Source organism: Lampris incognitus, chromosome 3 (genome assembly GCF_029633865.1).
Source record: "Lampris incognitus isolate fLamInc1 chromosome 3, fLamInc1.hap2, whole genome shotgun sequence".
In the NCBI taxonomy this organism is placed as follows: Eukaryota; Metazoa; Chordata; class Actinopteri; order Lampriformes; family Lampridae; genus Lampris; species Lampris incognitus.
This window is the reverse complement of record NC_079213.1, coordinates 98,757,929-98,770,740: the sequence shown is the minus strand read 5'-3', so window position 1 is coordinate 98,770,740 and position 12,812 is coordinate 98,757,929. Positions and strand designations below refer to the sequence as shown.

The 12,812-nt window shown below is 45.5% G+C and overlaps 1 protein-coding gene across 1 annotated transcript; it reads left to right on the top strand.

The window, feature by feature from the left end:
- Window positions 1-796: 796 nt before the first annotated feature.
- On the top strand, window positions 797-10,501 carry fsd1 (fibronectin type III and SPRY domain containing 1). The gene is made up of 13 exons (XM_056277209.1): window positions 797-921; window positions 1,895-1,990; window positions 2,195-2,326; window positions 3,990-4,091; window positions 4,438-4,460; window positions 5,583-5,704; window positions 6,591-6,800; window positions 6,893-6,991; window positions 7,215-7,362; window positions 7,520-7,602; window positions 8,280-8,531; window positions 8,975-9,063; window positions 9,700-10,501. Exons 1-13 carry the CDS (start codon window positions 907-909, stop codon window positions 9,808-9,810), a joined length of 1,482 nt encoding a protein of 493 aa, XP_056133184.1. The 5' UTR covers window positions 797-906; the 3' UTR covers window positions 9,811-10,501.
- Window positions 10,502-12,812: the final 2,311 nt, after the last annotated feature.

Sequence of the window (12,812 nt, the reverse complement as noted above, 5' to 3'; positions counted from 1 at the left end):
TTACGTGTACTTTATCCTCCTCCGGTTACTCAAACCACTTGCCAAGGTGGTCTGGGACGCATTTGACCACACAGCTTTTGTCGTGTAAACGCTAATGCGTCCTGATGCGTCCCCGACAAGGACGTAACAGAAATTCTTCTCTGCTGCTTCTTCTTCTTCTGCTTCTGCTGCTTCTTCTTCTTCGGAGTAACGAAATCTGATCACAAGTGGTCAGCAGGACGCATTTGGAGACGCATGATAGACACAGGTGTAAACGGCGACGTGTCTCGCTGTCCACTTGTGATCCGATCGCTGAAAACGCATTTTAAAGCCACGTGTAAACAGGGTCTTAGTCTTGACAGAGGTTTGCAAACACTTGGAAGTCAATATGAGGAAAACATCCCTTGTCTGCAGTTTTCCTTGACAGATGTAGATCTTTCATTTTCTTTTCCTGAAAGAAAAACGAAAGAACAGGTAATAATTGAAACTGTTTGAAACATTTCAATTATGCACAACTATGAGGAGGAAAGGAAGACATTTAACATAATAAATTAAATATGTTCATTTAGACAGTTAACATATTCAAATAAACTTTTTTTGCCAGAGCAGAAATGATTTATATACAGGACGTTAATCGAAATAAAACATGCTATAAACGTTTTTGGCGTATTTCTTATCACGCCTTGCTTAACTTGAGTTGACGTATTTCGTTCACGAATTAAACAAAAAAACTTCAACACCCAGAATTCATCTCGTGCCGCATGCGCACAACGCCCTACGGCCCAAGGCGTTGGAGTAGGAAGATGCAGTACACTTCAACAGCATCAGTACCAGCTCGGCGGTGCAAATAAACCGAAACTAGGAGGACGTTGGAAAATACCCACCTTAACCCCTCTTATTCCGGTACCAGCACATCGGACCGGCACGATGGTCGACCAGAAGGTAAGACTGGTTCAGGGGAACAGGTGTTTCTGATGGTTATTGCCGTCCGGGGCGTAGCTATACAAAGAAAGGCGGCAGTAGTGGGACAGGAAGACTGTGGGTTTTGTGACCACTCGCGTTTGCAAAGTCATTTTTAACAAAACGCGCGTCTTACCGCGGATGAGGAACTGGGTGGAAATTCGCGAAAAGTCTCCGTCTTATTCTGAGAGGATATGAAAGAAAATAAAGTACCTGCCATTTTGGTAGCTGTCCAGGTTACAACAGCGTGAGGACCTGAGCGTGCCTGGCCTTTCGCTGGTCCGTAATGATATCGATGTTTCCTATCGAGGTCATTCGTCTACGTAGTTGTTTAATTTCCAGCAGACAGTCTGGACCCTGTCTAACGCGGACTTAGAGATCGGCTATGGACAGTTGCCCCCCCCCCCCGCCGCCGGGGGCCATGGCCTTGCACAGCCCTTCTCTCGCATGGAGGTGCATAATGCCTCCGTTATGAACTCGTGGGATTTCACTGTTTTATACAAGTGATGCGGGGAAAGGTGGGATCGCTTTCATGCACACGGTTTTAGTTCGTGTGATGGATCTGGGGAGCAAAGAGGACCCCGGACGGTGATTCAGACCCGTCGTGGTGGAGCCGCATTATTAAATTATGAATGCGCACCCTTCCGCTCGAGACGTGTCATATCTCCCTTCACAGAGGCTTGGCGCGTGTCTTCGATGGAAGACCAGTTTGTGTCCTATCACAGATCATTCAGTCCAGCACAGTACAGAGCAGAGAAATACCAAAGGATGTTGCATTGCTCCTTGTTTTGTCTCTGACACTATGAAAGGGGCCGGTGTTTTTTTTTTAAATCCTCATCCACTAAGCAGATATTGAGTAAAGGAAATACCGTGTGTGTGTGTGTGTGTGTGTGTTTGTGTGTGTGTGTGTGTGTGCGCGCGCGCGCGCGCGTGTATGTGGGTGTGCGTGCTCCAGGAATCTCTTCGTAAGATCATCACCACACTGGCCTTGAAGAATGAGGAGATCACTAACTTCATCTGTAGTCTCAAACAAAGCCTGGAGAATTTAGAGGTACACATTGTATGCGAGGCTAAGCTGCCTGCAGCCTGACATGTGGAGCACTCTTAGTTTTTATTTATTTTATTTTTTTTGCTTTACTCAAGAGTTCAAACGAGTTGGCCGTTTAATCGGTATCCTCAGTGTACTTAAACATCTAACCAAGTTGTCGTGTCGTTGACACTCACCGCCTTAGCTTATGTTTGTGTGTGTCACTAGGTAAACTCCAGCCGTGTCCAGGAAGACTTAGAGTCTGAATTTAATTCCCTCCATGCTGTTCTTGATGAGTTGAAGGAGGGCATGGTGACACGAATCAAACAAGAGAGGGCCGGTCGTACATATGAGCTACAGGTACTTAACGTTTCAACTCTTTTTTTTCATGCAATTGTGTGTTGTTGCAAAATCACGCACACAAAAAAGAATGTCGTAGCATGGACTGCTGAGTCATTTAAGATTAGATTTTTGCACCTAGAAAGCTTATTCAGCACAAACAGCCATTTGAGTTTGCTAAGTTTTGCATGTGTCTGCCAATTACTCTTCCAAGTTTCAACTTAAATCACTGCAAAATCCTGCCAGGGTGGGTATTTAAAGTCCAGTCATTTGGCAAATTTCATCTCTCATAGCCAGTACATTACACAGAAAAGTTGGATCAGTTCATCTGAACACAAGATTTAGTGGGAGAAATTTGTCAGTCTCAGCTGACTCCCAATCCTCTGTGAATAGTACATGCGAATTGTACATGTGGATAGTACATGTGGCCATTGTAATTAATGGACACAGTTATTTGCATATGAGGCTGGCATTAGATTGCCTGTTTCAGTCGTTATCTCGCTGCATTTGTAAGGGTGGGGGTATCCGCAGTCAGCTAAGACTGAAGAGGTCACTTAGATGAGTGATGAAACGTTTCTCTCAATACAACTTGTGTCCAGATGACCTGATTCAACTTTCTGGGATTCTACACCTGGGTTATTGAGCATGCATCAAGACAACCAGTATATTATTTCATGTAGTAGTGTAGCTGGTCAGGCTTTATATTATTATCGACAATATCTTTCTCAGTGAATGAATGATCTTGATATTTCTACACCATGTATTATTGGCAGTGTTTGCTGTGGCTTTTTTTTTACTGATTGAATTATTTAGAAGTGTTTAGAAGCTCTTTAGGCGGCATGGTGGCGCAGTGGTTAGCGCAGTCGCCTCACAGCAAGAAGGTCCTGGGTTCGAGCCCCGGGGTAGTCCAACTTTAGGGGTCATCCTGGGTCGTCCTCTGTGTAGAGTTGGCATGTTCTCCCCGTGCCTGTGTGGGTTTCTTCTGGGGGCTCCCGTTTCCTCCCACAGTCCAAAGACATGTAGGTCAGGTGAATTGGCCATACTAAATTGTCTCTAGGTATGAATGTTTGTGTGTGTGTGTGTGAGGGGGGGGCCTGTGATAGCCTGGCGGCCTGTCCAGGATGTCTCCCCGCCTGCCGCCCAATGACTGCTGGCATAGGCTCCAGCATCCTCGCGACCCCGAGAGCAGGATAAGTGGTTCAGATAATGGATAGATGGATTGAAGCTCTGCTTAACCTTAAAGAGTGCTCACTGACTGTGTTTCATCAGGGCTCTTTCCAAAGCTGTCGCACAGAATCTGCTGTGTCTGCATGACTTTTTTAAGTTTTGTCATACAATAACGTTTCAGGTCATTTTTGTTACTTGACTATTTCAGTCATTCCCAATATTGGCTGGATCAGCAAAACATTTTTTTTTCTTACTGTTCCAGTTAAATTCTAATGACCTGTGTTTTTTTATCCTCGGGATAGGTTAATGTAATCTACTTTTGTTTATGACTGTCTTGCTGTGTGGTGTGTGCACTAAAGGATTCTGGAGCCTCAGGACCAAGCCATGACTCTCAAATGATGCTGCTAGTTTCATAGACAGTGCAGAGAAGATAATAGTTCCATTATATGACAGTGCGCGAGAGGTTACACACTTTTCGGGTTGACTGCTTCTCATCCTGGTGTATTTTCTTCTCCAGAGTCAGCTGAGTGCATGTTCCAAAGCCTTAGAGAGTTCAGAGGAGTTACTGGAGCTGGCCAACCAGACGCTCTGCTCCTCTGAGACCGATGGCTTCACGCAGGTAACGGGATGGAAACAATCTTGTTGTAACCCAGCACACACACACACACACACACACACACACACACACACACACACACACACACACACACACACATACCCTGCTCACTTCTGGTAACTGAATTTGCAACTGAAGACAACGGTGGATGAACGTTTCGCTCCGTCCATGCATATGACCGGATGGCCGCCTTCATTGATGTTGTACCTCTCGCACTTTTGGTGTTGTGTGTTTTTTAAGTGTTGAATTACTACTTGACGGGCCACAAGTCAGTTTTCGCCTCTTTCCGTAACGCCTTTCTCCTCCTTCTTTTCTCTGTTTCCTTTCCTCCTCTGCTTCTTCGTTCCAGGCGGCCAAAGACATTAAGGATAGGTATAGTACTCAGCTATCCATTGCTTCCCTCTCTTGTAGCATCCTTAAATCCATGATCCATCTCTTAACCTGGTGTGCATGCGTTCCAGTTAGTAGGTATAGCAAGCACGCTGTGGTAGGGTAGGAGAGGTGAAAAGCACCCTAGTCGGCAAAGACATCAGCTTGTTGTATGTTTTGTTAAAGGACTTGAAGTAGGGGTATCCAGGTAGCGTAGCGGTCTATTCCGTTGCCTACCAACACGCGGATCACCGGTTTGAATCCCTGTGTTACCGCTGGCTTGGTCGGGCGTCCGTACAGACACAATTGGCCGTGTCTGCGGGTGGGAAGCCGGATGTGGGTATGTGTCCTGGTCGCTGCACTAGCGCCTCCTCTGGTCGGTCACGGTACCTTTTCGGGGCGGGGGGACTGGGGGGAATAGTGTGATCCTCCCACACGCTATGCCCCCCTGGTGAAACACCTCACTGTCAGGTGAAAAGAAGTGGCTGGTGACTCCACATGTATCGGAGGAGGCATGTGGTAGTCTGCAGCCCTCCCTGGATTGGCAGAGGGGGTGGAGCAGTGACCGGAATGGCTTGGGAGAGTGGGGTAATTGGCCAAGTACAATTGGGAGAAAAAGGGGGGAAAAGCCAAAAAAAAAAGGGGGACTTGGAAGTAGTTGAATGAGAATTTAAATGATAAATCTGTACTGCAGCTTATTATTTTAAACTGTTGCACAGTAGGAGGGAAAAACCCACAAACAGGGCATTTTTGCCTGTCCTACCCTACTCATGTTTTATACAAGTGTCAGAAAAAAAACAACTTTTCCACTTAAGCCTTTTTTTTTTTTTTTCTTTCCCATTGACCTGGCAAGTCTGTACCCTCACGTGTCAACCTCTCCCAGTATGAATGCTGTTCCCTCTCCTGCCCAGCTTTTACGTGTTCAGCAGGGTCATGTGTATAGCGGTAGTGACGTGAGTGCACTTAGCGGACTCTAGTGGCCTTTACTTAGCAGACAGTGTTAGATTGACCAAGTGTGTTTTCACAGCCCCGATTCTGGTCGACTTGAATAATGAGATGTGCTTGTTTTCACTCTCTGTGGGCCTGTGTGTCTCTGTGCGTCTCTTTGTGACTCTTTGTTAACAGCGTGACAATGGCCCCAGCCTTTCGTCTGTCCCTGAAGGCCAAAGCCAGTGACAACATGAGTCACATGATGGTGGATTTCAGCCAGGAGAGAGAGATGCTGCGGGGAATCAAGTTCCTCCCAGGTCTGGTTGGCTGTCTGTCTGCGTGACGATAGTAAAATTTGCGAAAGTTGGGTCCTAGGACCCCCAGCGATCCTCAAGGGTTTTGCATATTTCCTCAAAAACTTGAAAATTTAATTTCACCATGATTTAATCAATACCAGTTAGGGCATGTGTAACAATTACTATTGGAATTATGGGTTTGGCGTGACACTCGAGTGACACTTGTTCCTCCACGTACAATGTAAGCAATTATACAATAACCCAATTAACTACTAACTCAGCAACAACACAGGTGTTCTTATATGGTGGTTTGGGGAGCAAAATGCTATCTAGTAAGTATCCTTAGTTAAATAGTGTGTTTTTAGGGTGTCTGGGCAGCGTAGCAGTCTATTCCGTTGCCTATCAACACGGGGATTGCCGGTTCGAATCCCCGTGTTACTTCCGGCTTGGTCGGGCATCCCTACAGACACAATTGGCCGTGCCTGCGGGTGGGAAGCCGGATGTGGGTATGTGTCCTGGTCGCTGAACTAGCGCCTCCTCTGGTCAGTCGAGGTGCCTGTTAGGGGGGGGAGGGGGAACTGGGAATAGCGTGATCCTCCCACACGTTACGTCCTCCTGGTGAAACTCCTCACTGTCAGGTGAAAAAGAAGCAGCTGGCAACTCCATATGTATCGGAGGAGGCATGTGGTAGTCTGCAGCCCTCCCCGGATCAGCAGAGGGGGTGGAGCAGCAACTGGGACGGCTCGGGAAATAGGGTAATTGGCCAAGTACAATTGGGGAGAAAAAGAAAGTAAAAAAGACAACAACAAAAAAATAGTATGTTTTTGCAGCTGAGTGAAGGACCGCTGTGACAGTAACGTGCACATCACCGTGGTATTGACAAACCATCTGTTCCTGTCACCACCAGTGCCAGCCACTCCTGAGATCCAGATTTCAGAGTGCCAGGTGCTTGACAACACAGTGGCCGTAGTCTGGACTCTACCAGAGCCTGACAACAAGATAGACCACTACATACTGGAGCACCGGCGCACCAATCACGAGGGGCCGCCACGCATCAGGGACGATTACCCCTGGATGGTGGTGGAGGGGATCCGGGAAATGGAGCATACACTCACCGGTAGGAGGAGAGTTGTCAGGAGAGTTGTCAAACTTGGTACAACCATGGCTGATTAATCAACTCTCAGTGGATTCTGATGTTTTTCCATTTAGGGCTGCGCTTTGACACCCGCTACATGACGTTTCGAGTGAAAGCGTGCAACAAGGCTGTGGCAGGAGACTTCTCTGAGCCAGTTACATTAGAGACGCACGGTGAGAACACTGCACGCAGACCACTAACACATTTAGAGGGAAAGTAATTAGTGAGGATGTCTGGTTAGAAAATTAGTTGGCTGTATTATCATTATTTACAGTTTCCTGGGATCAGTACTGCATGAGTTTGTATCCTTGCTCCTGTTCACGTGACTTATTCCAAATAGATCTCTGTCTGTTTTCAGTGAGTTCATGTAAAGCCTATTGCCATTTGTACCCATAGCTTTCCTTTTCAAACTGGATGCTGGCTCAGCACACCAGAACCTGAAGGTGGAGGACTTGACTGTGGAGTGGGACAGCAGTGGAGGGAAGATACAGGACATCCGCAAGGACAAAAACAGAACCAACTCCCCAATGCACTCCCCAGCCAGGTCCGAATGAACATAGACTGGAGTGTCCCTCTTCCTGAGCTCTTAGATACAGCAGAGGTTTATGTGCTCACTATAGTCAGTTTATAAGTCTCAGAAGCATGGAAATATGTGGAGTCAGACATTGATGTTCACCCCTTTTTCTCTTGTCTGGTCTCAGGTCAGCCCTGATGTCACCCAAGAGAACTTCCACCACTCGGGCTGGCAGAGACAGGTTCACCGCTGAATCCTACACAGTGTTGGGTGAGTAAACACATGGTATAACTAAACACAAGGCACTGCAAGAGTCTCCTTTTTGATATTTTACGAACACACACACTTGACTCATCGTAATAAGGGTTTGCATGGGGGTCCCATCTCCACCCTCATGACGATGCGTTTGTTTTTACAAATGTCCTTTTCTTGCGACACCGTAGGTCTGTGTCTTTTGTTGTCTCAATTCTGAAACAGTTTATTAACAATTTGTTATAGAAAAGTGCTATGCAAATAAATTGGCTATCATTAATATTATAATGGAACATAAATACAGGGAGTCTGTGTATAAGTATCTCCACTAAAACAATGAATCCCAACCATTCCAAAAAAACAATGTACTGCAGATGGCTGGGAAAGTTAGCTAGAATGAAGAATAAAGGTCTGCACAATAAATTTCTCCCAAGAGCTATTTTATTTGGCAACGTTTCGATCAGCAAGATCTAACTGATCAAAATGTTGCCAAATACTCCTTTGCTCTAGTTTTGCTGTTTTTGTCTTGCAGCTTAATATTTTCTGGATGTGCGCATACTTGGTTCCTTTTCTGAGAGACAGTCTTAACCCCGCAGAAATCATTTGACTGTACATATTGTATGCAGGCATATTCCTGCCAAAAAATTTTTTTTTTTAAATAAATAAAAAATGCATTCTTCCTTGTGAAACTGTAGCCGACACCATGATCGATGCTGGCCAGCAATACTGGGAGGTTTGCTTTGACAAGGAGAGCAAAGCCTTCGCGGTGGGTGTGGCCCTGAGGAGCCTTGGTCGATTTGACCAGCTAGGGAAGAGCGGCGCTTCCTGGTGCATCCACCTGAACAACTGGCTCCAGCAGAGCCTCACCGCCAAGCACAACAATAAGTCACGGACCTTGGACTGCCCAATCCCCGACCGTATAGGAGTCTACTGCAACTATGAGGAAGGTAGGATAGATGCATAGACACATGGGAGCAATGGTTAAATTATCACATAGTGTGTGTGTGTGTGGGGGGGGGGGGCTCTGTGATGGATTGGCGGCCTGTCCAGGGTATCTCCCCGCCTGCTGCCCAATGACTGCTGGGATCCCTGTGACCCTGAGAGCTGGACAAACGGTTTGGATAATGAATGAATGAATGAGTGAATGATCCCCTTGAGGTAAAGCAGAAATCAAAAGGTAAACCGCCTGCCAAAAAAAACAAAAACAATTAAAGAACAGACGGATGTTAAAACAAATCCATCTGAGAAGGTCTTTGACAGATGAAAATTAAGGGTGAATTGTAGTTTTTCTCCCTGTGATAGATCGCCGCGGAGCAATAATACTTTGTTTAAACCCGCCTTTGAAAAGTGTGCCTTTAGTACAAAGTCTGGCTTCTTTTTGTTTTTCCAGGTGCCCTCTCTTTCTATAATGCCAGAACCAAGCAGCTGATGCACACCTTCAGAACCAAGTTCCAGCAGCCTGTCATACCGGCCTTCATGGTGAGGGAGTCATTATCTCATCTTCTCTCTTCTTAAGGAATTCCCTGAGGAGTTCCCTGTCCCACTAAGACTGCTGGCCGAGAGAGTTAGATTTGGGCTTTTTCACTTGTTTCCCCTCTCACAGCGGGGTATATTATCACGGTGGCTTTGGTCTCATGCCTAACCCATTATTCAACCTATTATAGCCATGCCGTCCTTACAGGGCAGGGATAAACCTATTTACTTATTTATTCACATGCGTCCTTATTGCAGTTTTACCACTCTTTCTCCAGCCTTTTTCTCTGACCAGAGCAGCAGCAACATTCCTACTTTTTTGCTCTTATACTGTTTTTTGTGTTGCATATACTTATGTATAATGATATGCCTTTCTGGATCTGTCCATGTTGCATGTTGTTGGATGTTTTTAGAAACACATTCCCTTATATGTGACTACAGTAAGGGCTTGATTAGAAAACAACAGCTTTCACAAGACCGTTTGGTCATGATTGCATTTGTTCAGATTTGCCCAGTCGTCTGTATCAAATAAGAGCTGAATATGAATGTCCTTTGTGAGACAGGCCCTCCGGTGTTGCATTACTGCTGTAGCTCTTTACGCAATGCAGCTGTGGTTGACTGCTAATCTGCTGCCTCCTGCAGGTGTGGAACGGTAGTTTCTCAGTCAAGACGGGCCTACAGGTCCCCAGCGTGGTGCAGAGCGGCCAGCGGAAGAACAGTGGCACCAGCAGCTCAAATGCCAGCCTCACTTAGTGAGGTCATCCAGCCAAGCCAGCCAGCTCAACTCCAGCACAGCTCGGCCCAGCCGGAGAAACCTGCTGCAGAACTTTACCTCTGCTTTGGCTGCGGTCAAGGCCATATCATGGAAGAGTTATATCACTGAAGTATGGAGGTTTCAGTTTCTCTGTTATTGTCTGTGTAGCATGACAAGAAAAAAAAAATGAAATGAGAATTTACCGTCAGTGACAGAACTCTTTAGTTTTATGACTCTGGCTGTGGAGATGCCTGAGGTGCAGTAAAAGTAGTCTGACTAGTTATCTGCTCTCTACACATTTGTTTCGCACAGTTTCACTGTAACTTAGAGCAATGACATAGCGCTGGCCGCTGCCCTCCCATACCATCACCATTGCTGTCAACATAGTATCATGCAGCCAGCTGCATATGTGAGGGCCATGCCCTTCATTTCAATTTGCTCACTCCCTGTGCCTTCCTAATTGCGTATCCAAACCGAAAGGCCAAAATAGGGTGGCCCACAGCATTGTGCTGTCTTTCAGTGCAGAAGATGGTCTATCGCCTTATTTCACCTTTAAAACAGTATATTGTTATCTGTGTGTCCATGTAACTTGGTTATAACATAGCTTAGGCATCACCATTGCATACTGAATCTCAAAAATCCTCTGCTTTTAACTTTTCTATTGTGGCCTCAACGTAGAGAGTCCACTCACTTATGTAACTAAATTGTTGCCTACTTCTAGGCGATGCTACTATTATAAACTGTAGTTCACAACTATTAGGAATATATATATAAAACGCCACTTTGCCTGCAAATAGTGTATTATGATTTCACAAAATATGAGGATAACTATAACAACACATACCGAAAATGTAGAATTGCGTCTCTTGCTGAGGTCTCATTTAGGCCTGCATTGTTTGCTGCAGTTCACTTTGCAGTCGAGTCTCATTGTAGTTGTTATGCCTCCAACAGGGGCTTAGTTTAGATTGCTAATTAGAGTCAAGGTTGGCTGCTGGTTTTCATCTGACAACTTGACCATACTGATGGCAAGAGGGAACTTTTCTCCTAAAGACTGTTGTCCTGGGGTGGTGCGGTGCTCTCAATCATGGAGTTGTTTGTATTGGAGGGTGGGCAGGGATGCAAGGCTCTGGAGATGACTTTCTCTGTACTGTACTGCACAAGCTACTTACCAGGGATCCGTAATGTCCCATTATGCCTGTATGTTTGTATGTGTGTCGACCTGACGACAGTTTTGTTTCCTGAAGAGAGGAGGCTGTTACGAGCGGTGGACCAAGCCTGCTGCTGTTTGCAGAGCTAGCCTTTAGCTTGAACTGACAAACTGTCCAGATATCGCTTCCCAGGTTTGTGGGCTACCTGGGCGTTGAACAAAGCGGAGAAGGGGCGGACTCTTGCAAGTGTTTTTATTGGTGATGAACCCCAATTTGTGTGCCAACCAATCTCCGGGTTGCTTTGAGGTTCTTCAGCATTCGGCACAGTCTTGCGTTCTCATGGTGCTCTTTCTGTACGCGTCCTCCAGGTATCTGTAGTCCGCATTGCTTTAAATAAGCTTCCAGGCAAGAATTATTGTAACTTTATTTCATATTCTAAAGTAATTTCACAATGTATTGTAAATAGTTTTGAGTTTTCCACTTATAATGTATGTCACATTGAGGAAATAAAGGAGTAAGAGCACTTTGTTTATGAATTACTGGGCTGATGAGGGAGAGAAATGACTTTTAAGTATCAAAAATGAGGTTGCTGATGTTTAATACAGGAGACAATAGCTGAAGCTGCAACACAAAACAGTAACATTACTGATTCCTGACAATTACTTGAATTTAGTTTTCACTACTTATTATGCACGTAGGAAAAGTTGCATTTCCCTTTCAATAAAAAAAGAATAAGAAGTCACAATATTGCTCTCGACTTGATGCAAAACTACTGCTGCAAACCCCAATTCCCATAGTTTTCTCTCACGCAAGGCACAATAAACGAAAGGCAGCAACATCTTGTGTACATTTTATAAAAAAGACATGGCACATCTGACATGAGACAAAAAAAACAGCCAAACAGTGAAACTGTACAAAAGTAAGAAATAAATACAAGTATAGAAAATGTGATCCTGTAAGGAAAGGATAGAAATTCAGAAAGGTCTTTGCTTCGACAGTAAATGTGCGAAAACTACAGGAGAAACGTGGTGTGGATAATGTGACATGTACATCCCTATTTAAAGCCACTTAATTTGCTAGTTGAGTTTCCAGCGAGGAGGGATCGATGGGGTATTTATCTCCCGAGAGGCTTTGCCGCTGACAGCCAGCGGAGGACATTGGAGCAGACCCAGCCAAGATGGGAGGGGAGGGGAAAACAGGTTGTAATGCCATAACAAATTAACAAGAGAGTCTCTTCTAACCATTCATCCAGATGTGACTGAAGCATCCTCACCAGGCTCTGAATCATAGGGAGACAACTACTGACAAAGTGACCCGAGTTCGGTCTGCAAGCCAGTCTGTCTGGGCATGGAGGGGCTCTGTATTGTCCAGAAGCCATTGTTACTGAGACAAGAGCTTGGTATGATTGCTGATGTGACCACCAGGAGAGGTCACTCCTGAAGGCCCCGCCTCTTCTCCAACTTCAGTTTCAGCTCCTCTGAAATGGCTGAGGGAAAGATGAGAACATGTCAAACCAAAAGTACATGTCAGAAAACACATCTATTGCAACAAGAGATTGGTCAAGATTAGTGCTGGTAAGTCATATGAAAATCAAGGGGAATTTTACACTATATCATTATTATTTATATATAAATATATTATCCATCCATCCACCCATTATTCAAGCCACTTATCCCGGTCGGGGTCACGGGATGCTGGAGCCTATCCCAGCAGTCATTGGGTGGCAGGTGGGGAGACACCCTGGACAGGCCACCAGGCCATCACAGGGCCGACACACACACACACACACACACACACACACACACACACACACACACACACACACATATTCACATCTAGAGACAATTTGGCAT